At 49.4% G+C, this 27,973-nt stretch overlaps 1 protein-coding gene across 4 annotated transcripts in view; it reads right to left on the reverse strand.

Annotated features, from left to right (window-relative positions):
* EPRS1 (glutamyl-prolyl-tRNA synthetase 1) overlaps nt 1-27,973 on the reverse strand; it is a 961,840-nt gene that overhangs the window by 160,862 nt on the left and 773,005 nt on the right. For all 4 annotated transcript variants that reach the window (XM_078649796.1, XM_078649798.1, XM_078649799.1 and 1 more), the window contains 3 exons: nt 27,727-27,951; nt 26,120-26,385; nt 409-460 (listed from right to left, as the gene is read on the reverse strand). In XM_078649796.1, the coding sequence (XP_078505922.1) occupies nt 409-460; nt 26,120-26,385; nt 27,727-27,951 (543 nt within the window). The remainder of the gene's footprint in view (nt 1-408; nt 461-26,119; nt 26,386-27,726; nt 27,952-27,973) is intronic.

Below are 27,973 nucleotides of genomic sequence, written 5' to 3' on the forward strand. Positions count from 1 at the left end.
TGTTCTAAGTTCTCTTCAGCACCATTTTTACACGTGCCTTCTCAGTGCATCTAGTTTAACTTTCTTCTCTTATTGTGTTAACGCAATATTACACAATACCTCTAATAGGTCTGCCATGACCATCAATTGTCACACTGCTAATATTAGTAATCCACCAATGTTTATCAGTCAGTTCCCTCACGTTTCCTTGGGGTTTAAACTGCTTTAATTTCCCAGCCTATACATCCAGGTCCCATCAAATATTAATCTATTCCTTTTGTAATGCATCTTACTTTTCTTTCTAAAGATTTACAGTCTCTATCCCCGAATAAAACACTGCAAAGTACTTCATAAACCTATGAAGATTTCTTTATTTTTCTTTATTAAGCAGAAGCCAGCAATTAATGCCCTCCTGTCGTCTGTGCTTACCTGAGAATACCACTCTGCAAGGTTTTCTTCTTTTGCAGCCTCCAGACCCAACCTTAAAAAGAAAAATCAAATAAATAAATAATTCAGTTCAATGAAACAATCTGCAAATCTATTCAGACGATTGGAGACAGGAGGGCAAAGAGAAAAGTGCACATGAACAATTTTAAATTTGACCAAAGTCCTAAATGAGATACTTGGACAATTTTTTTCAACTCTTCAAGACAGTATTATATGACAAAATGATTCACAATCTCAAAAATTCAGCAGAACATAAATCAAATCAGCAGCACTTGGGGGGCGTGGCTTGGAATGCCATCATGGTGGACGCAGCCTAATCGGGCTCCGCGCGTCCACGCCATAATCAGCATATCATCCGGCATTAATCCTGTTCAGAGGAGCGTAATCGGCGACGATACTAATCCAGACAGCACGGGGAGCTCGTTTTTCAGTTTTTCCCGATGTTTGGCTGCTGGCAGACCGCGACGAGTGCTTTGTTGCACACGAAACTGTCGGAGGGGCACAGGCCGAGACCCGGGCTGACGGCTCCTGCATGGGGTACGGACCAGCTGACAACAGAGCAATAGTGGAGCCGGAGCCCTGGAGGTGAGCGTCTCGGCGACAGCTGGGGGGTGCCCAGAGTCATCTGGTCCGCCCACACAGCACTCTGCGACGGTGCTGGCCCAGGGTGTACAGACCAGCCGATAGCAGCGCAACAGTGGGGCCGTAAACCCGGAGGCGAGCGATTCGTCGGCAGCGGGGGTGCCTAGTGTCATCAGGCTCCTCCACTTGGCAATCTGCGATGGTCCCGGCCCACCCCGAGAGGCCTCAGCCTAGGGCTCTCTTACTGCATTGGGCTGCTGGGAGGACCTGCAGACCCCCCCGAGAAGTCGGATACTGCCGGGCCAAGCCCCTACGACTGCCGGGGAAGCCGGACCGGCCACTACTGCGGCCTACCTGCAAACCCTACAGGCCTTGAGCGGTGATTGGGCCACCATCTTCTCTACCTCTCCCCCACCCCTGCCCGAGAGATGCTTACCGGGTCCGGTTTGCTTATAGGGCCTCCTTGGCAGACAGTCGTGGGTTGCGGAAGCAGCTCGGTGCGGCTTGCGGCCCAGGACAAGCCTGGATCCGTGAGGGCCTGTCGACGGTGTGTCGCTGTGGTGGGGCTGGGCGCGGTCCCCGCAGAGCCTTCTGAGTTGGGGTTGTGCCTCCTTCTGTGCCAGCGCAGTCCCGGAATGAGCGCATCTTCTCTCTGACGCTTCCGCCACCTCCCCGACATTAACCGAATGGGCGGAGACAAACTTAGAGGGGCTGGCCCCAAACCGGGCACCTTGGATCACTTCACCGTGCCCGCTGGTGGTTTCACTTGGAGAAAGGAGACAGGCTCGACGCCCGATAATGCGGCCCTCCTAGCGGCAATAAATGATGCCAGAGACCAGCTAGATGCCAAGATCAGCAAAGTTGGGTCGGAGGTCTTGTTCCTGCACCAGGATCTTAGTAAGGCAGTCGCCCGCATTGGAGGCAGAGGTGCGGGTCTCAGCGGTGGAGGACTCTGTAACCACTCTCCAGAAAAAGGTCAACAAACTCACTGTAGTGTCGCAGGAACTCTAGAGTGCCTCCAGAGTGAAAGATGAGCAAGGTCGGGCGAGGCACAATAACCTGTGCTTCGTGGGTCTGCCAGAGTGATGTGAAGGATCCTCCATGACCCGGTTCATTGCCCCGTGGCTCACAGATATCATGCCACAGGAACTACTCTCCACCTGCTTTGTCGTGGAGCGCACTCACCGAGCATTGACTCAGATGCCACCCCCCGGCACAAAGCCCAGAGAAGTAATTGCAAAGGTGTTGAACTACGCCTATCGGGATGCAATCTTGCAGTTTGCTAGGACACAAAGAAAGATTTCAGCATGATTCAAGGCCCATAATGGGGTTCACCGATTATACGCGCCTGGTCCAGCAGCAACGCCAGTTGTTCATAGGGGCGAAGCGCAGACTACGAGACCTACATTTGCAATATATATGGTTATATCCAGCCAGGATGCGAGTGATATTCAATTCAAAATCTTTCTTTTTTGATACGCCAGAAGCCGTCTTCGCATGGACAGACAAACATTAACACCTTAAGCCGCGCTCACCACCGCCACTGGAAGCGGACTCCTCCCGCGGATCACAACGAAATAGACAGCATAGATCCGGTTCAGACAGGCAATCCACCAGTCCAAAACGTGTCTTTTGAGCCATCCAGTCATGCCACTAGCAGCCAGCTGTATGGCGCTGCTGAGTGTTATTTACTGAGACTCTCCGAATACTTGTTTCCTCTGAATTGGCATGGGCGTCCGGCTATGGGGCTGCCAGGCCCAAGACACTTCGATACCCCCCTTGCTAAATATTTTGTGGGTGGGTTGGGCTCTGTTGGAGTGGGAGCCCAGGTCTCCCCTGTTGGAGGCCTGGTGCGCCCTACGCCGCGACAGATACTCCTTGTTTATGGCAGTGTCGGTGGAGGGGTTGGGGGATATGTGGGAAATTCAGTTTGATTATTGTTCTATATGCAGACTTGTCCTCTAGATTCCAATTTCATCACTATAGTGCCTTTTCGAGATACAGGATGATGGTGAAGGATGACAGAACCCCCCTCGGGGACCTTACTGTGGTTTCATTGAATGTCCGGAGTCTTCTTAATAAAGTCAAACTTGGCGCTATCCTACGTCAGGCCAAAAGGTATGGGGCCGACATTTTACTCCTCCAAGAAACACACTTATTGAGTGTGAAAGCTTCTTTTTTTGGCTCACTTTGGTTACCATTATATTTACCATGCGGGGTTCACCAGGGGCTCCCGTGGAGTGGCCTTACTTCTACATCGTAGAGTCCTGTTCCAAATCATGGCCCACAGGATGGAACCTGGGGGCAGTTATATTCTTCATGGGCACATTATACAGTGAGCATGTAACCATAGGTAGTATATATGCTCCCCCGCCACTAGGAGCGACCTTTGTCGCCAGGATCTCTAGGGTTTGGGGGTAACTGCCAGAGGGCCTGACCCTCTTGGGGGGTAATTAGAACAATACTATGGGGCCAACGGACAGACAATGTAGTACTGACCGTCCACCACCACGGAGTCCCTCTAAATTGCACTTACTGGTGTCCACCTTGGGCTGGGCGGATGTCTGGCAGGAGTTTCACCCCACAGCCCTTAGTTACACATGTATGTCCACAGTTCACAGGTCGCAATCCCGATCGGATTATTTATTTGTGCCTCGCATACATCTCCACAGGTTCTCACAGATTGCCCACCTCCACTGGAGGCTCTGTGACCATTCCCCAATTACTCTTAACTTTCATACCGGCTCTTAGAAACCCCCCTTTTGGTGGCGCATGTCCCCCTGGCACCTCCAGGGTCCAGACTATCAAGACATAATGCACTCGGCGATCTCCGATTATTTGGACGCCAATGTCCCCTCTGTCCCCGGGCATCCTATGGGAGGCCCTAAAACCCACCGTACGCGGTGCTGAAATCAGCTTCCGCACCAAAAAAAGCATGCATGACAGGAGCAATTAGCGAAACCTCGAGTTGCACCAAACGGCCCTAGCTACGCAGTTAACCCTTGCCCACAGCCCCACTTTACGGCATAACTTGCTACAAGTGCAACAACCAATACAATAATACCTAATGGGGGAGGCAAAGGAGATTTGGGAAGCATCGCAACACCGAGTTTACCAATGGGGGGACAAATCGAGTAAAATGCTCCATAGGCTCTGCCAGGCGGATAGATCCCCAGCTGTAGTCCCTACCATCTGCGATGCTGAGGGGGCCATGTGCTCTTCGCCAGAGGCTGTGATCATGGAATTTGTACCGCATTTCTCCTCCCTCTAGGAGCGTTGAGAACAGATCTCAAGAGGCCCAAATAGCATATTTCCTGGTAGATATCCCACCTCGGAAACTTCCAGACCACATGGGCGATCAACTATAGGCCCCTATCATGTTAGACGAGTTGACCGGGGCCCTATATGCTCTACACCCGGGGAGGGCCCGTGGACCCAATGGTTTCCCTATGGAGTTCCTACGGCCGAACATACACCTTCTGGGGCCCCACTTGCTGGCGGCTATAAAGGATGCCTAAGACTGTAATATATTGCTACAGGATTGGCGGCATACAGAAATTGTCCTATTCCTCAACCAGGGTGCCCCCCGGAGGACCATTCATCCTACTGTCCTATTTATCTCATCAATTTTGAGCCCAAACTACTAGGGAAGGTCCTGGAAAATCGCCTACGTATGTGCATTGTAGACCTAATCTACTCAGACCAATCGGGCTTTATTCCCCAACGAGCAACTCGCCATAACATTCGGAGAGTACATAATGCCATAGCGGCGGACCTGGTGTTGGGACGCCCGGCAGCTATATTATTGGCTGACATAGATAAAGCCTTCGATTCACTCAGCTGGGTTTCCCTCTTTCGATTACTGGAGGTGGTACATTTTTGTCCCTGCTTCCTTGCCTACGTTCGCTTGCTCTACACTAACCAGACGGCGTTGGTCCATATAGCCAGCCATCGCTCGGACCCCTTCCCCATCTGCAGGGGCTCAAGACAGGGATGCCCCCTGTCCCCACTGTTATTTGCCTTAGAGCTGGAGGCCATGGCAGCGTAGGTTAGGAGTGACCCAGTGCTCCGTGGATTTGACTGGTCCCAGTCGCGATTGGACCGCATCGCGATATACGCGTATGACGTCCTGTTCTTTATGACGGACCCGTGGTTCTCGGGGCCTCGCATATTGGAAATCCTTAGTGTTTAGGGAAACCACAGGCTTGCACACCAACCCTGCGAAATCCGTCCTCTATCCAGTTTGTGGTCACCAGCGACAGGGGCACCTGGGCGTCACAGCTGTTACACGCGACGGATGGCTTTAAGTATCAGGGCATCTTCGTATCGTCATGCCCCAAGGTCTCATGGGCACATAATATCAATCTGTTGCTTTGGAGTCTGAATGGTGAAACGACTATCTGTTCCTCCCTTCCACTATCACTCTACGGACGATCAGCCATCTTCAAGATTGTGTTTTTACCTCAAATTTTATACAGATTAAAACATTTCCCCTATAAAATGCCAGGATACTGGATTGCGCAAGTGAATGCCATAAAATAAATGTATTTGGAATGGTGGGGCAATTAGGGTCGTGCTCCGCACCTGCGTGCAGTCTACATATTGTGGGGATATCGCTGCCGCGGACATTTATTCCTAATATGTAGCTTCTCACATACTAATAATAAACGAATGGTGGTATAACTCCCCAACTGATCTGGTCTTTGCGATCGAGCATGCGGCAATGGAGGGGACCCACCTCCTCCAACTCCTTTATAGCGCCAAGCGCCTACATTTTCTGCCCACGGCGAGTAGAGTAGTGATACCGTTATGGCCTAACTCGGTCTGACAGATGGGGTGGTGCAGGCACATACCTCCGCCCAGAGGCGGGCCACGGGTGAGACATGGTGGATATATAGCTATGGGGGATGTGATGCAGGGTACTACACTGAAATCCTTGCAGCAATTACAGGCAGATTACCAACTGCACAAGACACAATTTTACAAATACCTCCAACTCTGCCATGCATTGACCCCCCCCCCCCCCCCACCCCCCCCCCACCCCATCCGATACATGCTCTCGAGACCCTCCCAGAGTTTCACCCTTTGGAGGGCCGATGGGAGATTTGTGCCTGCACAAAATTAGGCATATATACCAGACACTGACGACCCTCACACGGACGATGCTAGACGTGACATGGCGTGCATGGCAAGCAGACATTCCTGATTTGACGGAGGACGACTGGGCCGAAGCCATTGCCAGCCCTCGCAGTTTTCACGCAATACCGCCTTATAAAGTTCAAGTTTCTGCACCTGTAAGAAAGTGACTCTGTATATACTGTTCCAAAGTAAGGTACAGTGTGCACAGAGTCCACAGTCCCCAGAGGTTTGGCAGAGGCTAAAGTTAGATATAACCTTACTCTCTAAAGTGGTAGCTTGGTCGAGCAGTAAGGCAGTATCAGATGATAGTGTAAAGCATTTGTTGCACACACTCAGTCAGCAAATGGTCTCACACACTCAAGAACTGAACTCTAGGCCAATTGCTTTGTAGATAAAAATATCTTGTTGTTTTATTTTAGAACCACAAGTAGGTATAAGAATACTTTCTCAGAATGAGATGTTGCAATTGAATACTTTCAAATAGCAGTTGACTTTTAAATGCAATAGATACAGTTGTTGCAATATGCAAAACAAGTTAAACACAATTATAACATTGAGCTCATTGGGAAGTTTTAAGTAAATGCAATAAAACCACTTTAGAAATGTTTTTCTTACTCAGGATTGGATCCTGGATTCAGCACTGGTGCATTGCCTGTAAACAGTTGAAAGAAATTGTTTTTGTTACACAGGCGATTTTTAAGGAAGATATGTATATTTTGAAAGCCGACACTTAGAAGAATTTCTGGAAAAAACAGGCAATGTTATACTTTGGGAGAAAATCAGGTTATCGGAAAATCACAGTTGTAATTACTTTCTAGGGTCAGTGCTGGGCACAAATATCCAGCACTAGGGTCTCTCCTGATAGCAGGTGTGTAATTTTGTTTTTGTTGATCGGACGATTTTTAAGGAATATTTCAAAGTTGCAAAACTCGACACTTAGAAGAATTTCCAAGTGAAAACCAGCAAATGTTACCCTTTGGAGAAAATCAAGTTATAGGTCTTTGGGTAAGTACTCGACTGGCAGAGTTAAGATTCTGGGGTAAGACTCAGTGGTCTCCCAGGGTCAGGTAGGTACAGTCGTTACACCCTCAGCGGCACAGGGGTAGCCTGGTGCAGAGTGAGTAGGCCCAATGTTAGCCTATGCAAGGGGCCTTTGGTTGGTGGCTGCTAGCAGGCAGGCCACGCGGCAATGTGAGCTGAGCTCGGTCACTTACACAGGGCAAGTGGGGAAGGAGGATAGGACAGATGCTGCACTTCCGGTTGCACTCGGGCCGCTGGGTGCAGGGTGCTTTTGGGCTGTCGGGCGCCCAATGTATTTCAATGGGAAAGCTGGAAGTTGAACAAAGGCTGCAGGCTCATGGACAAAGATTCTTCAGGTGCGACCACCACTTCGAGAGGTAAGTTGGGTAGCTGCAGGTTAGGTAGCCACCTAGGAGTTGGGCACAGGGGGCCGTGGGGCACCGGTGCAGGGGTATCTTTGGGTGTCGGGAAACCTTACCCTCAGCTGGTCCCGGTTGGAGGGGTCCCTGCTTGTGAGGCTGCAGGCGTCGAGGAGGGTCCTTGGGTACTGCATTCTGGGTCACAGTCGCCGGGAGGAAGTCCTCGTGGTCTTTGTTTACTCGGGCACGGCCGGGCTCGGCGGGTGCAGTGTGTGCTGGATTCGCGGTTCCTGGCTGGTACCAGGGGTTGTTGCTGTTTGAGCAGAAGCACTGCTCGTGGCAGTCTCAGTCTTTGGTTGAGCAAGGCAGTCAGGTCCTCTGGGGTTTTTGAGGCTGCTGACCACAAGAGATGCCAGGATTTAGCAGGAGCAGGTTCGGGGGTTGACAGGCCTCTAGGGCTTGGGCCAAGTCAGTTGGTGTCGTCCTCGTGTTAGCAGCTGCACAGGTCTTCTTTCTTCTTCTTGTAGTTTCGGAATGGGGATCTGAGAAAGGAAGGTTCAGGGTGCCCCTAAACCTGCCTGTCTCCGATTGGGTAGGGTTGCCCATCCTTAAGATGGCGAGAGCCCGGAGTTATGCTTCACCTCGCCTCCCTCACCTGAGGGGTGGGGTTGGCAGAGGCTGGCACACTACCTTTCCTCACTTGGGTTTTCCCGCCTGTCTTCCCGCCAGAGTGGTGATCAGAACCGGTGGGGGCCAGTTGCTGAGTACAGCAAGTGGCTTTGAAGCTCCCATTGCCCATCCTGGGGGCGGAGGCCTAGCAACTCGCCCCAGGATGTGCATTGTTGCAGGCCCACAAGAGCGGATGGCTCTTGTGGGCCAGCAACATGTCTGCTGGGTGGCAGCCTAGGCAGCCTCTCAGTCAGGACACGGGTTGTGGGTTAGTTTCAGGGGGCAACTCTAAGTTGCCCTTTGTCGTGCATTGTACATTAAATCCCACACTGGCATCAGTGTGGGTTTAATGTGCTGAGAAGTTTGATACCAAACTTCTCAGTCTTCAGTGCAGCCATCATGGTGCAGTGGAGTTCGTGATGACGACCTCCCAAGCACCATATACTCTTAATGGCAGCACTGCACTTACAGTGCCCAGGAATGGACCTGGGTACTGTAGGGGTACAGGGCTCATGCACCTGTGCCCACACCACTGGTATAAGGCACCCAGCTCGAGGGGTGAATGAGGTATGCCAGGGCAGTGTGTTGTGTGCCATGTCGACCCTCTGTTTTGTTCTGCACCAAGACACTCAGCCTGCCAGGAATTCTTTTATCGGAAGACGAGATATCGTCACAGGAGGAAAATACCCAAGTAATACAGTATGGAGAGAGATTGATATTACCATATTACCTACGGGCCAGATAAACGTGAAGAATAGATCTAGAAGATATCTCAACCCCAAAAAAAATTGCAGTAGGGGTGACAAGCAAGAAATTTAAAGGCCGAACAGAATATACTAAGCCTTGAAGAAGTCTGTGGATTAACACCAATTCAGACGAAACACGTGTCGGCTAGGAAGTTTTATGAACAATCAACACATGAAATAAAAGAAAGAAAAAGAAGAAAACAACAGGGATTTGTGATTTGTTAATTGGTTGCAAAGTAACTTTTCTGTGTTAGCTCAGGATAAATGCTGTTCAAAATCACTATTGCCCCATTTTTTTGTGAGGAAGTAGCTGGTTCCTTCTAATTAGCGTTGGAACATCTCTAGCCTGGGAAAGCTGAATTCTTACCATATGAAACATCATAAAGAAGCTGCAGAGGAACCAGGCACAGTTCCTGGTGACCATCACAGTTGTATTGATTGTTTTCCAAGTCTGTGCCCAATTTATATATGATGACTAATACCAGGGCAAACTATAGTTACACCCAATATGTCTGCGTTGATGTCATATTTTACCATGTTACCATGCTGAGCTGTCAGGGACTACCAACCAAAAGTGGTAGCAAGAATAAACACAAAACCTAAACAAGAACAATTTGTACAGAAGCATGAGCATAAGAGTAAACTAATAAGACTACTGCAAATTAGTAACGTTTTAGTGCAATCCCACATATCTTTGCCAATGCACAAAGGTACTTTCATGCATCTGTGATAAATCAGTATATGATACCCCCCACCTCTCCCCCCATTATTCTCCTCTACCTCCCCCATTCCTTCCCTCTCTCCCCTTGCCTATTTTTTTCCCTCATGTTTATGCTATGCTCTTGTATTAATTTAATTCCTGCAATTAAGCTCCAGTAACTGTTGTTGTTGTAAAGCGGGTCTAGCCAGCGCTATATAAAACTCAATAAATAAATAAAGTAGGCATAGAAGAGACACATTTTGGTCAAGAAATCTCATTGAAGTGTGGGCACAGTTTTTAGTTTTTTTTCCAAGCATGAGCATTTGAGAATAATATTCACAGATCTCAAAGGCTCATGACCGGCTGGTAGGACGGTCTTTTGCGTATCTCACCCTAAATTATGGAATGCTCTGCCACTTTCACAGAGAGAGTGTAATTCGCACAGTGTTTTGGAAGGAACTAAAGACGAGGTTGTTTTCATCTGCATAATATGATGGGTCAGTATAAGTTCAAGACTTTGCTGTTCTATTCGCATAATATGATTGAACAGTTTGAGCATTCTTATTTAGTGGGGGGGGGGGGGCGCTGGGAAACCGGAGAAGGTAGCCATGTGCTTTACAAGTCACTTTAACATAACATGACAATGAGACAGTACAGGGGTTACATGTCTTGAATTATGAATTTGAAAGGAAAAGGCTCTAAAGCCTCTTTGAAATTAAGGTCTACACACTCATTTGTTGAGTTGTATTCTAACTGAAATACAGTGCTGCCAAGTCATCTTCTAGCAACCCCTTCGCAAGTGTAACTTCTGCTGTGTCAAGGATTTTAAAATGCATTAAAAAAAGTGTCTCCTGACAAATCAAGGTCAATATCAAAGTAGCTTTGTCAAATGGGAAGTTTAGTGCTGACACGGTTAGTAGAATGGCCTAGGGCTGTTAACCACTCCACATGCCCTTTCGCAATTGGGGCCTTTTTGTGTTATGATTCAGCTTTTATATTCTTTAGTTCATCAATGCCTGCTGCAATGCCACTGATTAGTTAAAAGTGGCTATATAATTGTATGTGCTTGTTCCAAAGATAGAAGACCAGAAAGTAAGTATGACATTGAAGCGTGATACCTGCAACCAGGGGTGTACGGACATGGCTGTCGATATGGGTATACACGGGAAGATTTCCTTAACTATTGGAGAAACCGACAGGGAGTGTGATCAGAAATTGTACTGCAACACTGTACAGTGACTCAAAACCCTGTCAAGGGCTGTTTTTCAATGTTTTCAAAACTTGTAAAACAAAAAACTAAAATCAGTAGATAGTGATTTCTCTTTTGTGCTATGTATAAATATCCAGATGCTTTTCCAGTATTTAAAGCACTTATTTAATATTCTTCTGTGCCTTATTCATTCCTTTTGTCACTTCTACAATCCTGCTCCTAAACCCCTTCTTCGAACTTTTTTATGAATTTGCTCTATAAGGAGTGTTTCTTTATTTCTCTTTATTTCGCATTTCCCAGCACCCAAACTCCTCTTTCCTGATGGCCTGTCCCACCCCCAGTGAAGACTATCCCATGCACGGATGAAGACAGGTTGCATCTCATTAAGATCTGAATGTTACTTGCAGGCATTTAACACGCACTCCTACATCTCTGTGCTTAAGAACATTTTCAAAGATCAGACAAATAAAGATTTTATACTTCTGACCCAAGATATATATTGCGGGATGCTCGGTCATGTAAAACTGCCCAGTTTTTGTCTTGAGATACCAAGAAGGTATTCTTAAGGTCTGATCTGGGCTTTACATGCTCTACGTTGTCATATGGAAAAAAATGTGGTGACCACAAACTCTGCTGCGGTGTGAAACAGCAGCTGAGGCAGTAAAGAAACATCATAACCTACAGCAAGCTTTGGATCTTTTGCCTGTAGATTTCATACCTTAAGTGAAGATTATTGTATATTTCTGGTCTGTGCCTATGTGATTTTGTTTTATGTGGAGCACGTACAGTTCTAGAGCATTTTCCAACTTCCGAGGAGAGAACAAGCACAGCTTAATGTTTCCATGTCGTAGCAGTAGTTTTCTTCAGGTCCCACTACAGAGCCCAAATATGCCATCTGGCATGTGTCACCAGCAGAATACAGGAGGCCATCAGGCCCAGAAGCCGGAGGGTCAACCTGACAAACCCGGGATGGAGGCTGAAAGATCGGAATCATAGCTTGAATATCCCAGACTCAGGAGGATAAACCCGAAACAGCGTTGAATCCAGAACCGCTCAGATGAAGGGGAGCTTCTGAGAGGGGCTCAGGTGCGATTTCGGCACTTTGATGGAGAAACCCAGCTAATGCAGGAGGTCTGCCATAGTCTGAAGGTGGCTGACGACTGTTTGGGGCGAGCCCGCCTTCAACAACCAGTCGTCGATGTAGGGGAAGACTGACACCCCTGACCTGCGCAGGTGAGCTGCGACCACCGCCATCACTTTCATGAACACCCGAGGGGTGCTGGTAAGGCCGAAGGGGAGCACGGCAAACTGAAAATGCTCCTGGCCTACCGTGATCCGCAGGTAATGCCAGTGGGCCGGCAGGACGGGGATGTGAAAATAAGCGTCCTGCAAGTCCAGCACGACCATCTAGTCTCCAGGGTCGAGGGCAGCCAGGACCTGAGCCAGAGTTAGCATTTAGATTGCCGTCCTGTGGTCCAAGATGGGGGGCAGGCCCCCCTGGTCTTTCTTGGGGACCAGAAATTAGAGGGAATAACAACCACTCCCTACTTCCTGCCCGGGAACGCACTCGATGGCCCTCTTGGCCAAGAGGGCTGTGACTTCCTGTTGGAGAAGAACCAAATGATCCACCGACATGCGGTGGCTCTGAGGTGGCATGGCTGGAGGGGAGGACTGAAAGGGAAGAGAGTAACCCTTGCGGATTATCTGCAGCACCCACTTGTCCGATGTGATATTGCGCCACTCGAGGAGGTGGTGGCAGATCCTGCCACTCACCAGCGTGGGGTGCTCCACGAAGCTCGGACTAGCAACGTTTGGAGGGAGGAGCAGTGGGGAGGAGGTGGACTGACCCACACGCTGAATCCCAGACCCGCACCTGCAGAATCCGCGACCACGGCCGTGCTGAGGCTGGTTCTGCAAAGGCTTGTTGAAGGAACGTGCCTGGGTGCCTCTGCCCTGGCAACGAAAAGAATGAAAACAAGGAGTGGCCGGGTTCTTTGCAGAAAGACCCAAGGACTTGGCCGTGGCCAGTGAGTATTTAAAGCGCTCCAGTGCACTGTCGGCCTTATCGCCAAACAGGCGGGTGCCATCAAAGGGCATGTCCATGAGCGAGCCCTGGACATCGGGCGAGAACCCAGTCGAACGCAACCAGGCGTGGCATCGCAGCACCACAGTTGTAAACAACCCCCTGCCCAACGAGTCGGCTTTGTCCAAACCACACCGACTGGCGAACTTAGCCGCATCCTTACCTTCAGCAATCGCCTGAGAAAGGACAGCCTGGACCTCCTCAGGACAATGAGGCAACACCTGAGCAACAGTATCCCATACTGCATGGGAGTAGCGGCCCAATAAGCAGGCGGTGTTCACCGACCGCAGCCCCAAGCTGGCCAAAGAGAACAACTGCTTACCAAACTGTTCCAGTTTCTTAGAGCTCTTATCCGGCGGGGCCGTGGGAAAGGCACTCTGCGACGTCGAGGCCTGGATGACCAGACTCTCAGGCGTGGGATGAGTGGTCAGAAAGGCGGCGTCGCCAGGCACCGGGAGATGGCGTCTGGCGACATTCTTATCCACAGGGGCCCCCGTGGCCAGCCGCAACCAAGTGCCCTAGAGGACTTCGGTAAGGGCGTCATTGAAGGGAGGCAACGGCTCCGACGAAGTAGACGCCGTCTAGAGCACCTCAGTGAAGAGGTTAGTTTTGAGAGACACTGTGGGGAGGTCGAGGTTAAGGGCCTCAGCAGCACTACGGAGCACCATTGTGTAGGAAGCACCTTCCTCCATCGTAGGCGGGGGAGAGGCGAACCTCGGGTCAGAAGAGACATCGAGGTCGCCTGCATCCTCCAGGTCCTCCACTGAATCCTGCTCGGAGTCACACTGCCGGGCAAGAGGGTCCTCGGAGTCCGCCTCTGCCTCCGGTGCAGGAGGGGCCGGTCGCGGCGGCATAAACTGAGCCAGAGAAGGGAGAAACAGCACCGAGAACGGTGCCGGACCGACACTGCCTCCCAATGCGGGTCCCAGGTAGGAACAAAATGGTCCTGGAACCAGGGCAAGGGTGGAATGAACGGCACCCATTGCGGCGCGAGGGCAGTGCTGGGGCCGGAGCCAGCAGCACAGGACCTCGTGGTGCCAGGGCCGGAGCCAACGGTGTGGGATCCTGTGGCGCCGGCTGGATCCGCCGGCGGCGCCGACGGGCCAACAGGATCTGGACAGGGGACTGCAGGGCCCGAAGGGGCGCCAGGGGGAGGCCGAGGCCTAAAACGGGCAGTCCATGGCAGCAAGAAAGTCTTGCACCTTGTTCGGGAGTCGCCGACGGACCCGGGTAGGGCAGGTAGGCCGCAGGACTCCCAGGCTCCAGAGGAGCTGCAGGGGCAGAATCCCTGTCCTCCTCGTCCACATCCGAGGAGTGGCAGGGGGACGTCGGAGAGCGAAAACGCTTCTTCAACTTCTTTTTATCGCGTCGCTTACCGGAATCCGAGGGAAAAGACTGAGCCCGAGGAGCGGCGACATCAGTCCCGCGAGCGGTCCCGGGAACGGCCCCTAGACCCGGAGCGGCGGTGTGAGGAATTCCAGAATTCCAGCAACTTCCGGCGCCGCTTCCTCAAGGCCTTCGGGCCATGGCTCGACAGTTCCGGCAGGCCCAGGGGTCGTGAATCGTCTCTGGGCAGTAGAGGCAAGCATCGTGGGGTCCGCCACCGACATAGGACTTAAATTCAGGCATCCCTACGTGCACCAGGAGAAACAAGAGGTGAGACAAAAGTCTCAAAAAGCAGTCAAAAAGGGACTTAGGTACGTGCTCTATCCGGATCTGCGCTTGCTGGGGCAGAAACAGAAGGAATGAATATGCTACTTACCAGTATGCATCTGTTCTTGGCATGTAGGGCTGCTAACATTCATATCTTAGCATTAGATCGCCGCCTAGTGTTGGGCTCGGATGATCGCACATTGTTGTCCTGGAAGAGTCTTCGAAGTATCCTGAGATAGGTGGCTCCTCCCCTGGACTACAGTGCGCATGGGCATCGGCTCCATCCCCAGATTGTTTTTCGCCATTGTGGCAGAAGATGGAGTGAAAAGTGTAAAGGATGTCCATGCTAATGAATAAATACAATAGTATATCTGCAGCTGCGACAGGCACCGGGGAGGAGGGCGGGCGATATGAATGTTAGCAGCCCTACATGCCAAGAACAGATGCATACTGGTAAGTAGCATATTCAGTTCGAGGCATGTGGGCTGCTAAATTCATATCTTAGCATAGAATACATAGCAGTCCCTCCATCAGCGGCGGTTGCCCGTGCCAGCTGCAGAAACCTGAAAAAGTGTCTTCAGAACAGCCTGCCCTACAGCAGCTTGCTGCTTGGAATGCACATCAACACAGTAGTGTTTTGTAAAGGTATGTGGTGTAACCCACGTGGCTGCTCTGCAAATATCCTCTAAAGGAATGTTCCCTAGGAAAGCCATGGATGCCCCCAGTTTGCGTGTGGAGTGGGCTCTGGGGGGTATTGTTAAAGTGCGCTTGGCTTTTTGATAACATATCTGGATGCACTTAACAATCCATCTGGCTATCCCTGCTTTGGAAATCGGGTTGCCTTTGTGTTGTGGTGCGAAGGCAACAAAGAGTTGTTTTGTTTTCCTAAAGGGTTGTGTTCTGTCTATGTAGTACATCAACGCCCTTCGTACGTCTAAGGTATGGAGCATTCTTTCTGCCACCGTTTGAGGGTTTTGAAAGAATGCTGGTAAGTCAATAGTTTGGTTTAGATGAAACTGTGACGCCACCTTCGGAAGGAATTTGGGGTTTGTGCGTAGCACGACCCTATTTGGATGAATTTGAATGAATGGCTCCTGGATTGTGAGCGCCTGCAGCTCACTGACACGCCTTAGAGACGTAATAGCTACGAGGAAAGCTACTTTCCACGTAAGGAACTGGAGTTCACACGAGTGCAGTGGCTCAAATGGTGGTCCCATCAGTCTGGTGAGAACGACATTGAGGTTCCACACCGGAGCTGGCGGTGTTCTTGGGGGAATGACTCGTTTCAGACCTTCAAGGAAGGCTTTAATGGCGGGCACTCTGAAGACAGAGAGGTGCTGCCTGTTTTGAAGATAAGCCGCTATGGCGGATAGATGTATCCGAATGGAAGTGTACGCTAGATTGCACTTGTAAAGATGCAACAGATAGCAGATGATGTTGGGGATAGATGCATCTAGCGGGTTGATGTCATTGGCTGTACAGTAAATGACAAAACGCTTCCATTTTGCAGCATAGCATGCTCTAGTAGTTGGCTTCCTTGCCTCCTTGATGATGTTCATGCATTCTGGAGGTAGGTTAAGTTATCCAAACTCTAGGACTTCAGGAGCCAGATCGCCAGGCTGAGCTGTTGCGGATCTGGATGCTGAATTTCTCCATGGTTCTGCGTCAAAAGACTGGGCGTGAGGCGCAGTCTTTGATGCGGCACCACTGAGAGTTCGAGGAACGTGGTGTACCAAGCCTGGCGCGCCCACGTTGGAGCAACTAGGATGAGAGTCATCCGGTGCTGCCTTAGCTTTCTTGCGACCAGCGGTATTAGAGGGGCTGGCGGAAAAGCGTACGCAAATTTGCCTGACCAGTTCATCCATATCGCATTCCCCTGCGACTGTGGGTGAGGGAACCTGGCGGCAAAGTGTTGGCATTTTGCGTTCTCTTTTGTGGCAAACAGGTCTATCTCCGGATGACCCCATTGCTGGAAGTACGGGTGGAGGACAGATGGGTGTAACTCCCACTCGTGCATTTGATGGCTGTACCTGCTGAGCAGATCCGCCATCTGATTGTCCTTTCCTGGGAGGTGTTCTGCCATGAGGAAAATGTTCCTCTGAATGGCCCACTTCCACATGCTCTGAGCCAGATGAGACAGCTGTGGCGAGTGGGTGCCTCCCTGCTTTTGAATGTAGTACATCGCGGTCATGTTGTCCGTCCGGACTAGCACGACTTTGTTGCACAGATGTACAATGAAGGACTTGAGCGCCATGAAGATTGCCATCAGTTCCAGATAGTTGATGTGCATCTTCTGTTGCTGCGTCGTCCATAGTCCCTGCACTGTGTAAGTGAGCACATGAGCTCCCCATCCCTGGAGAGATGCGTCCGTTGTCAGGACAATCTGCGGCACAGGCTCTTGGAACAGTCGGCCCTTGCAAAGGTTGTGTGGAGTCCACCAATGCAGAGAGTCGCATGCCCGACTGGTAACCAACACTAGGTCTGTCAATTGCCCACGAGCCTGTGTCCACTGATTCGCTAAGCACTCCTGGAGCGGACGCATATGTAACCGTGCGTGAGGGACTATGAAGATGCAGGAGGCCATCGTGCCTATCAACTGCATGAACACTCTCGCTGGAAGCGAGTGTTGTGGCCTGAACTTTTGGATCAGAGCCTGCATGCTGTCTATCCTGACCTGGTTTGGCTGAGCCATGGCCGTCAGGGTGTTGATTGTCGCACCTAGGAACTGCCGGACATGTGCCGGCTGAAGATGCGATTTTGGGTAGTTCAGGGAGAAACCCAGATCGTGAAGAAGGTGAATTGTAGTTGACATGTCTGCGGCGCACTGTTGTTCTGACTTGGCTTGCACTAGCCAGTCGTCTAGGTAGGGGTAGACATGGATGTTCTGCCTCCTGAGGTGCGCCGCTACTGTCGCCAGACACTTGGTGAACACCCTCGGGGCTGTGGTGACTCCGAAGGGTAGGACCTTGAACTGGTAGTGCCTGCCTTGAATAGTGAACCTGAGGTATTTCCTGTGTGACGGGTGTAGTGGAATGTGGAAATAAGCATCCTTGAGATCTAAGGTTGCTAAGAAGTCTCCCTGGTTTAGCAATGGGAGAATCTGTTGCAGTGTAAGCATGTGGAAATGTTCTGATAGTATGTACAGGTTGAGGGGACGTAGATCTAGAATGGGTCTGAGAGATCCGTCCTTCTTTGGAATAAGGAAGTACAGGGAATATACCCCTGTGCCTTCCTCTCCCACCGGCACGAGCTCGATTGCTCCCTTTTGCAGCATCACCACTACTTCCTGCTGCAATAAGAGCAAGTGCTCTGCGGACATAGGCCTTTGCCTTGGCGGGATGTTGGGTGGAGTGGACTTTAACTCTAGGCAATAACCATACTGGACTAGTTGTCGCACCCACCTGTCTGTGGTGATGTTTCTCCAGACGGGCAGGAACTGCTGCAGTCTCCCCCCGACAGGTGTTAAGTGTTCGGGGGGCAGTGACAGAGAGTCACTGTTTGCTTGGAGTAGAGGAGCGGGAGCTGTTGTTTCCTCTGCCGCGACCTCTGTTGCTGTTATTTCTGTAACCTCCCTTGTTCTGTTTCGTGAACGAGGATTGTGCTCCACCTTTTGAGAACTGGGATTGTTGACCCATTTGTCCTCTGGTGACTCCACGTGCACCTGAGCGACGAAAATTGCTGCCGCGAAACTGTTGTGACTGTAGGGCCCCCATGGACTTAGCAGTTTCTGTGTCCTTTTTTATCTTCTCTAGGGTGGTGTCAACATCCGGACCAAACAGACTATCAGGATTGACTGGCTGATTAAGAATGGTTGTCTGAATATCCGGTTTAAACCCTGAGATGCGGAGCCACGCTTGTCGTCTCAGCATAACGCTAGTGTTAATAGCTCTAGCAGCTGTGTCTGCTGCGTCAAGTGCACACTTGATGGCTGCGTTTGAGATTAGCTTCCCTTCCTCAATAAGCATTTTTGTGCCCTCTTGGAACTGTGGAGGCAGGTGTTGTACAATCTGTTCTAGGGTGTCGTAGTGCGCCCTATCGTAACGCGCCAAGAGTGCCTGTGTATTGGCGATGCGCCAAAAGTTTGATGCCTGTGCAGCTACTCTTTTGCCCCCTGCCTCTAGCAATTTGGACTCCTTATCCGGGGGAGGAGCTTCACCCGTTGTCTGGGAGTTGGCACGTTTCCTGGCATTGGCGACCACAAGAGAGTCCAGTGGCAATTGTCCCCGGATGTATGCGGGGTCCGCAGGTGCAGGTCTGTACTTTTTTTCAATGCGAGGGTTGACCACTCTCGCTCTTGTAGGCTCCTTAAATATGTCCCCAGCATGCTTGAGGACTCCTTTAAGCATAGGCAGTGTCTTTACTGTCCTTTCAGAGACTGAAAAAGTGTCGAAAAGGAAGTCTTCCTCAACCGGGTCGGCATGCATGTCCACATCATGACTGGCTGCCGCCCTTTCAAGTAGTGCATGAAAACCTGCTGAATCCTCAGTCGGGGATGCACGTGCGTTAAAAAGCTGTGGGTCCTGCCCCACACCTTGGGTGTTCTGGTCACCAGTGTCATCATATGAATCCGGTTGTGAATCAGGTTCATTGATGGGGAAATTGTACTGCTCGTCCTCATCATACCCCTCACCCGTAGAGTGTTCTGGTGAGGGAGTAGGGCTCCGTCTTGGAGGAGGCTGGATGGGTTCTGTGAGGCCTGAGGCGTCAAGGGGCACCCTCTTCTTCTTCAGTGGGATGACATAGGGGTCCACAGGCACCGAAGTTATTTTCCTCTTGTAGAGGGTCAGTTTGCCTGTGCCTGCGTCGATGAATTGCTCTGAATCATCCTCTGATTCGAGTACCCGACGTGGAGGCGGGCCAGCCGGCGAAGAAATCACCTGTTTCGGTGCCGATTTGGTTGAAAATGCTTTCGGCGCCTCATTTGGCGGCAAAATAAATAGAAGTTTTCCAGAAGGCTTCGCCGGAGTGTCCTTTTGCGGCAGCGGCGATGTTATCGGAGCCGACGGGGCAAAAGCCTTCTCCCTGAGTCTCTGTAGCGATTCGGCTATGGGGGACGCCTCACTCACAGTTTGTTTTGGCGCCGACGAGGATGGTCTGACCTTTCCATCGGATCCGACGTCCTTGTGGGCCTTGTGCGCTTTGGGCGCGGATCCCGTCTTCACCGGCTCCGATTCCTGTGTTCCGGGCGCAGACGTGCCAGACTTCGTCCCGTGTGCCTGCGTAGCCTCTTTGGAGCCGACTTTGGAGGGCTTGGACGGCGTCGTTGCCGCTGACCCATGCCGACCATCTTTTTTGGAGGACCCCTCCTCTGGCGTCGTTTTCGATTTTGCAGCATCGGAATCGACGGACTTCTTCGACTTCTGCGGACCGGAGGTCGACGGAGTCGATGGGGTAGCGGGCACCGTCGTTTTCACCGGCACGGCAGCCATCTTAGGGACACTCGAGTCCTTAAGTTTCGCTTTCGTTTTCGGGTCGGCCATTTTAGGTGTTGTCGATCCCGATTGTTTCGGTTTCGAAACAGTCTGCTCAGCAAGTAAGTCCATGGCCGGGCCCGAAGGCGGGGCTGTGGCTTGCGGCAACGGGTCTTGGGTAAGGCCGACAGGCGATCCCGTGTCCCGGTCGGTATCCTCGTAACCTTCATGGCAGAGCTCGTCTCCCGAGCTGTCTGCCGCGGCCCCATAGATCTCATCGTCGTCTCCTACCTCGTCGACGTATTCAAGGCCTTGACCCACGACTCCGTCGTCGTCTCCCGGATCCGCCTCGACCTCCGTCTCGGGTGGTGAGATCTGAAGATGGTGACCCTGGTCCTCTTCGTCCTGGTCGCCGAAGATGTTCTCCGGATCCGGGGCCGCTTGTCTAGCTTCCATGCGCACCGCGCGCCGAAGCTTGAGAGTCTTCTTAGACCGGAACTGTGCACAGGCTTTGCACTTGCCGTCGTCGTGGTCAGGTGAAAGGCATTTATTACAGACGGGGTGTAGATCGATGTGTGGGTACTTGGACCCACAGAGCGGGCAGTACTTAAACGGGCTCCGCTCCATGTCCGAAAAGTTTTGCAGTCGTGTCGCGATGAGAAGGCCTCAAAGTTCCGAGAGCGAAGAAAACTCCGCTTATTCCGGCTCCAAGAGACGGAAGACTCGAGACCGTGCGCAGACAATACCGACGCAAGAAATCGAGGCCTTTTGGCCGCTAAAAGTTAGTTTTACTTGGTTCCGACAGTAAGACGTCGAGACCACATCCGAACCCAATGGCGGAAAAAAACAATCTGGGGATGGAGCCGATGCCCATGCGCACTGTAGTCCAGGGGAGGAGCCACCTATCTCAGGATACTTCGAAGACTCTTCCAGGACAACAATGTGCGATCATCCGAGCCCAACACTAGGCGGCGATCTAATGCTAAGATATGAATTTAGCAGCCCACATGCCTCGAACCTGACGTTAGCGCACATGGGTGGCGCCTAAGTAGTCTCCGCGACGTAATCTCGGCGCCATAGGACGCCACCAACTGACGCGCAGGGGTACTTCTAAGCAAAACTTTCCTGATCCACTCTGACGCCTGGGGATATTCTAAGGTAAGGAATCTATCACTAATGTGTCTCTTTCAGATATTGAACTATGTGATCCAAGGGCTGCATCAAGCACTTGCTCAGACAGATACAAGCAGCTGCTTTTGTTGAAGGTTATATTAGGACACAGAACAGTAGTTGCTTACACTAACTCGTATATTTTTCAAGTTAATATATGTAATGTAGGTAGCACAGTTTCAGCAAAACCAGTGCCTGGACACCTTCCAGGCCTGCACATGGGCATGAAACATGTTCATGATATGGTGGCTTGATCCTTTGTAAGTTGGGATGTGTGTGACTCATGTAGAGATGATTTTGAGGCGATCATGATGTAAAAGAAAAACAACAAGTACAGGGTGCAGTGATTTATGGCAGGACATTGAATATGGGGGCATCTGTTTGCATGTTTTGATTTTCTTTTGTTGTTGCTATAATCCCAATACCTGAGGTTTCTGAAAGCAATGCATTATCCTACTCCTAGTGAAGGAGAATGGCATTATGATGGTTACCCTAGACTGATACTGCTCAGATTGAAGCTGCAAACCTGCTGGCCACTACACCGCAATGTGCAGTGAACAGCGAGCCAAATCAATATCAGTACCATACAGTAGTGGAAGTAGAACCTGGGGGACCAAGACACCTTCTGGGTTGTCTCAAAATCGTGTTAAATGGCTTATGATGGCAGACACAACCATCAGAGAAGGGTACTTTGAGTTAGGGCTGCACCTTTACTACTCTGATATCAGAGGGTACCAAAGACGCTGCAACAACTGCTGCATCACTTCTTCCCAATCAACGATAGAACCATTCGTCTGCCGCCGCTTTACATGCAAATCAGGACCTCTCTCCTGCCCGCACAGGAACCCTCATCATACCCACCCCAACAACCGCAAACACACCAGAACTGCTCCAGTGCATGCTCCTCAACACCTGGTCCCTCTGCAAACACGACACCGAATCTGGGACACCATCACCACCCTTACCCCTGAAGTGATCTTCATAGCTGGGACCTGCTCCAACCACTCCTCTACCCCAACATCACCACCTTAACGCTCAGTGGCTAAAAGATTATACATCGGGATTGGAATTAAAGAGCACTGAGGAGGCATGGCCATCATCCACAAGGTAACTCTACTGCACCACCACCAAAGACAACACCACACAGATCATGGAACACCTCAACTTCCAACTCCAAACCAACACCAGCACCACCAGAGGCACCCTCGCATACAGATAGTCAGGACCATGCCCCAGCTTCTTCAACACCATCTCCAAATTCATCGCCCCTCTAGCTACGGACTCCAAGAAGATCATCTTCCTCAGTGACCTCAACTTCCACCTTAATGACCCCAAAGACGCCAACTCCATAAACCTCCTGGAAAACATGAGCAACATTGGTCTCATTCAACTGGTCACCAACCCCACACACAGCGCAGGACACACATGCGACCAAATCTTCACAGCTAGCGACAGAGTCAAGGACAGCCATGTCTCCGAATTCACCTGGACCGACCACGCCATCGTTCACTTCACCATCACAGGTTCCCCAGGTACCAGCACCAGGGCCCGGAGCTCCTCCCAACGCAGCTAGAGCGAAGTGATAGAGACCAAATGGAAGACGCCCTCAACACAACCCAGCTTGATGCTGCAACCAACCTGGAACAGGCCATCCAGAACTTCTCCGTATAGATCACCAACTGTGTGGACATAGTCACCCCCCATGAAGCCAGCCAAAACTAGCAGATCCACCAAAAACGACAGTTGGTATACACACGAACTCAGGACCATTAAACGCAACTACAAACGACTAGAAGCACCTGCAGAGACCCCACAGACTGAGCCACCTTCAAGTCAGCCCTCAACAAATACCACCAACGCCTCAAGAGCACAAAAGAGACGTCTAGACAGATCGTATCAAAGCAAGCGCCAACCACAGCAAGGAACTCTTCAGCAACGTCAGAGTTCCCCTAACATTCAGACACTGAGAACATGATCCGTCCTACCCAGGAACTCTGCATCACACTAGTGAACTACTTCCACAACAAGATATCCACAATCTACAGAAACTTCAAACCCCAACCCACCGGCCTCGACAACCTCCTCACACCAACAGACACCACCCACAGCCTCCCGCTTACCGCATTAAATATACTCGCCACACAGAAGACCACAGCCATCATGACCTCCACCCATTCCGGAGCAGCAGCGGTCCCCTGCCCCTACCACTTCTTCAACATTGGAAACAAAGAAATCAGCAGGGAGCTCACCTCTATTCTCAACTCATTCATCACAAATGCAGCCTTCCCCAACAGATGTAAACATGCGGAGGTCAGAATCCCCTGAAGAAACCCTCCTTCGACCCCTCTCCTATACCTAGTGGCAGCGGCGTAGCATGGGTTGCCAGGGGCAAGGCAATTTTCTTTTAAAGTTCTGTGTCCCTAAGAATGCCCCAGCGCCCCTAAGAATGCCCCTAAGAATTTGTGCCCGGGGCGACCCCCCTTGTGGTCCTGCCCATGCTACACCACTGCCTAGTGGCGGCCTGTCTGTCAAAACAATAGAGCAGCCCCTCTCCCAAGTGTTACCCATTTGCCGTTTAAAGGCGGCTTCTCCTTTGAAGCTCGCCTTCTGGACCAGCACCCATTTTGCTTTCTGCAGGAGGGAGGTGATACCTCCTTCCAGAGCAGGCCCCTACTGTATCCATTTTCTGGGAGTCATTAGTACGTCTCCCAAGGAGCACATAAAGCCGTCTCGGGGACAGACCCCTGTGTGTTTCTTTTAGTCCTCTGTGCCTGTATCAATTGCAAAGTGGCAACTTTGATAAAGCTGCACATCGCAACGGGCTACTTTAATTTTGACCTGAGAATCAACTCAGGCCTAATGTAATGAGTTGTTTGATCCTTTGGATAACCAACTTGGGTTGCACTGTCCTAGCATTAGCACAGCAGAGGGATCAGACTGTAGCTCTGTACTCGCCAATCGGGCAACCAACCTTTCCCACCATAAAAACAGCAGTTTGTACTATCAGAACATGTAAAACGACATGTTCTGCCCGTGAGGTATGCTGACCCTGCCTTAGGACTCAAAAGGCCTGCCACAGGTGTGACTTGCACATGTACCACGGGTAAGTCTGGCTTTGCTGAATGGCAAAGTCAGCCTCATCATTTACATTGCTCTTCAGCCTACAATTAGTGGGCTGGGAGGCTCGTTTTACTCATGTCACATTCAGGCTGGCACAACTAGTTCTGCAAGCTCTGTGGTAACCCTATAACTTACATGCCATGGGTACCGAAGGTCAGTGGATCTTAACCTATGGGCCGGACACCTCTGGGGGTTCACAAAGCCTGCTTAGGGTGCCGTGACTGCTTAGAAAATTCAATATTAACAGACTAATAAAATATAAATAAAGAAGCAAAATGTACAATTGAAAATTTAAAACATTCTTTAAATGTGAATGAATTTGGAACTGGAAGCTAATAATTAAGGTAGTATCCTCAGAATGGGAGCAGTGTAAGAGCAACAAGCATAATACAGAATGGACGATTAATGGACTCAATTGAATTTAAAAAGCTCCCACCTGATTTCAGTGCATTAGCTACCAATTTATAGTATCTCAGGTTTAAAGCCTAACACATGATTTATAGCGCTTATCCATTAAACAGTTAAGTTGGAATTATCAATCTAGACTCTGCATTTAGTAGATTTCAACAACCCCCATTTGGGGTATAAAAAACACTGGAAGATTGCTGAAAAACAATCGCTCTTGAAGGTCAGACAATAAGTGTCTGGATAATGTCTAAGAAGCATGAGGTCAGACTTGAAATATATGCAGTTAGAAAATGACATTTAAATCGTGGGGAAGCATGGTGGCACAACAAGGTCCTCCTTAATGGGTAACCTCACAAAAAAATACAATTTCACCCCCAAGAACAACTCGCAACAATCAAGAAAGGGCAGTAGAAGTATTAGGGGTATAACTACTCAACTTTCAGTAATAACAAAGAAAATCAAAGGAGAGTTTAGCCACTTTAACATCTTTTCTAACCAAGAATCCTTTAAGGCGCGGCAGAGCCCATTCCTCCCAAGATGCACAGGTTAGAGGTTGCAGGAGGTTAAATGGCCGGGCTCACGCCCTAGACGAAGTGACACCGGTCGCCGAGGTGGAAGCATGGTTTGTTTAGGACAAAGGTGTCCTTGTTAATGACCCTATTTGACTCCATCTCTGCAGTTTGTGACTACAGTGCTCATTACTGGTGAGATGGAAACTGGTTTCCAGGACATTTACATAGATCCTGGATTGTTACCTTTCTTCAATGTTCTGTTTTATGTGCTTTTGTTCATCCTTACAGGTATCGGACCAATGGATCCATAGAATAGGGCAAGTCAATGACTTGTACAAGTGAACTTTACATACCTCAATTTGCACTACTATATCACAAATAGTGACCTACCGACACACTGACTGTAAGATATTCTCCCAATACTTAGGATTACATGGATCTGCCATAGAGAAGTCCTGAGGAAAACCATTAGACTCACCCTGGGCCTAGGAGACTGAAAAATGTACACTGTTTTTCTTTAGACATGTAGGGGGCAATTTACATTTCACATCCCTTTTGCTTTTACCCTTACCCAAGTACCCATACACTGAATAAATTACATTTGGATATTTGAGGTAATTTCATATTTACTATTCAGGTCCCACTGACAATTTGACCTAGAGGAGATCCCACCCCGGGGAGGCCGAGTCTATTCGGACATACTCGGTGTCTTGAATATAGACCCGATAATGAATCGTGCCACTCATGAAATCTAGTGGGTGAGGGACACAGAAAAATACTAAGGGATTCTGGATTAGGAAAGGTGTTACGTTGCCATCATTCTCCTTTAATTTTCTAGAATTTATGCAAAGCAGTTTGCACACACTACTTTAATAACACTGTGTGCATTATATAAATAAATCTTCACAAACCTGGTTTGCTTTTTAGGACCCTGTCCTTCTCCTGGGCCCCCACCAGAAGGCAAGATGTTGCTGTCTTCTTTTGGGGCTTGCTTCTTTTTGCTGTCACCTTGCTTTTGTGGTTTACTCTGCTTTTCCGATTTGTTGTCTTTTTCCTTCTTCTTCTTGTCTGTGTCTTCCATGCCGGCAGAAGCCACTGGCTTATAATCTGTGCCAGTCAAAGATTTGTACTCTGTCTTCAGCTCCAGAAGCTCCTTTACACAGGCATCCACTTTATCCTTTGATTATAAAAGAAGAAGAAAACAACTTCCAGATTCAACTACATGTGCAACAACAAATAAAAAAACAAATAAGGGAACTTACAAACTGTAAAACTATCTTTGCAGCTTACAACCGTTCTTGCATCATATGCAGAGTATAAATTGCCAAGTGGTATCTCACTCTATGTAGGGAAGCATGTAGTTGCACACCCAGTTTTATTAATTTACTATGCCCTACTATATGCTGACTCCTTTTGCAGGCATGGCTACACATTAATGGGTAACGAAGGGGTGCACAAAGAAACATGTTGCTGGCCTCACTTCGGTCTTGCGAGCTAATGAGTTGCATAACTTAATACAATGAACTATCTAGGATGAAATGCATGTTCTATTTAATATTAAGATATCAGGGCGAAAGAGTGTATGATACAAAGTTAATCAGATTTTCTAAACAACGGCACCCTATCAATATAATACATTAGGGCCCCTTAGTTTTAGTATGGGAATAGCTATGTCTGGTGCAGACTTTGATCACGAACGAACAGTGGTAACTCCATAGTCTGATTTACATAGCATACAGATATTACTTTGGGGATGAATATAGAATGTGTCTTGAACCAAACTCTTTTTTTATTTTTAGTAACCGTTTGTTAATTTTTATGGCCTGAAGTTTGCTCACCTTTAAAATTATGAATCTCGACTTTAAAAAAAATCGGCATGTGTGTTAAATGTGTCCATATCTACTAGTTCATTGTTGCAAATTATTGACATTTGTCTAGTGAGCTTTATATTTACATTCCAGGCAGGTGGTGAAGCGAAAGGCAGACTGATAAAAAGCCGCCAGTGTCAACCCCACTACTTGTAGTTATGTATCAATTCACAGTAAACTCCCCTGTGAATTTCCTTTTGTTTTGTAAGTGAAGACTGCAATGTGTGCAGAACTATTACTGAGGTTACAGTGGTTATGGCCCCTACAGTAAATGTCTCTAAAAGTGACCTGGATGAGGTTTGCCTATCCAGCACCTTAGGGTCTGTTTTCCATATTATATCCATAGACTCATCATAGCACCCAGTACTCTGAGACCATGGACTGTTATACTTGTAAAAGTCTTGCAACTTTTTGAAAATGGTTCCAAGTAAGTAGTGTGTTCCAACAGGCCTACTAGTTTCATCAGTGATCTCACTGACAAACAAATGCCAGGAAACTTGTAATTGAACTTTGACATGCATGTTCTAGACTATGAGAAAGCCTTAACAAGATAGTAGAGATTGATATGCCTCAGTGTAAGATGTGCCAACAGAAAACGAGGCAAAGAGAATTTGCAGGATTACATAAAAAGTGTAAAATCTCCGACTTACTTTAGCTGCTTTCTCAGATTTTAGCTTCCGCACTTCTTCCCCTTTCTCTGCCACTTTGTTAAACAAAGCTTTCACTTCACCGGAGTTATTAATGATCTCTTTACTCTGAGATAGATTGGCACTTTTCTCAGAGGCTGGCTGGCCTGGTTTGTACTCTTGCCCGGTACTTGCTTTGTATTCCAGTTTCAAGGAAAGTAGATGTTTGACTGCTTCATCTACCTGATCCTGGAAAAAAGCAAGAAATTAA

Source organism: Lissotriton helveticus, chromosome 6, assembly GCF_964261635.1.
Source record: "Lissotriton helveticus chromosome 6, aLisHel1.1, whole genome shotgun sequence".
Lineage (NCBI taxonomy): Eukaryota > Metazoa > Chordata > Amphibia > Caudata > Salamandridae > Lissotriton > Lissotriton helveticus.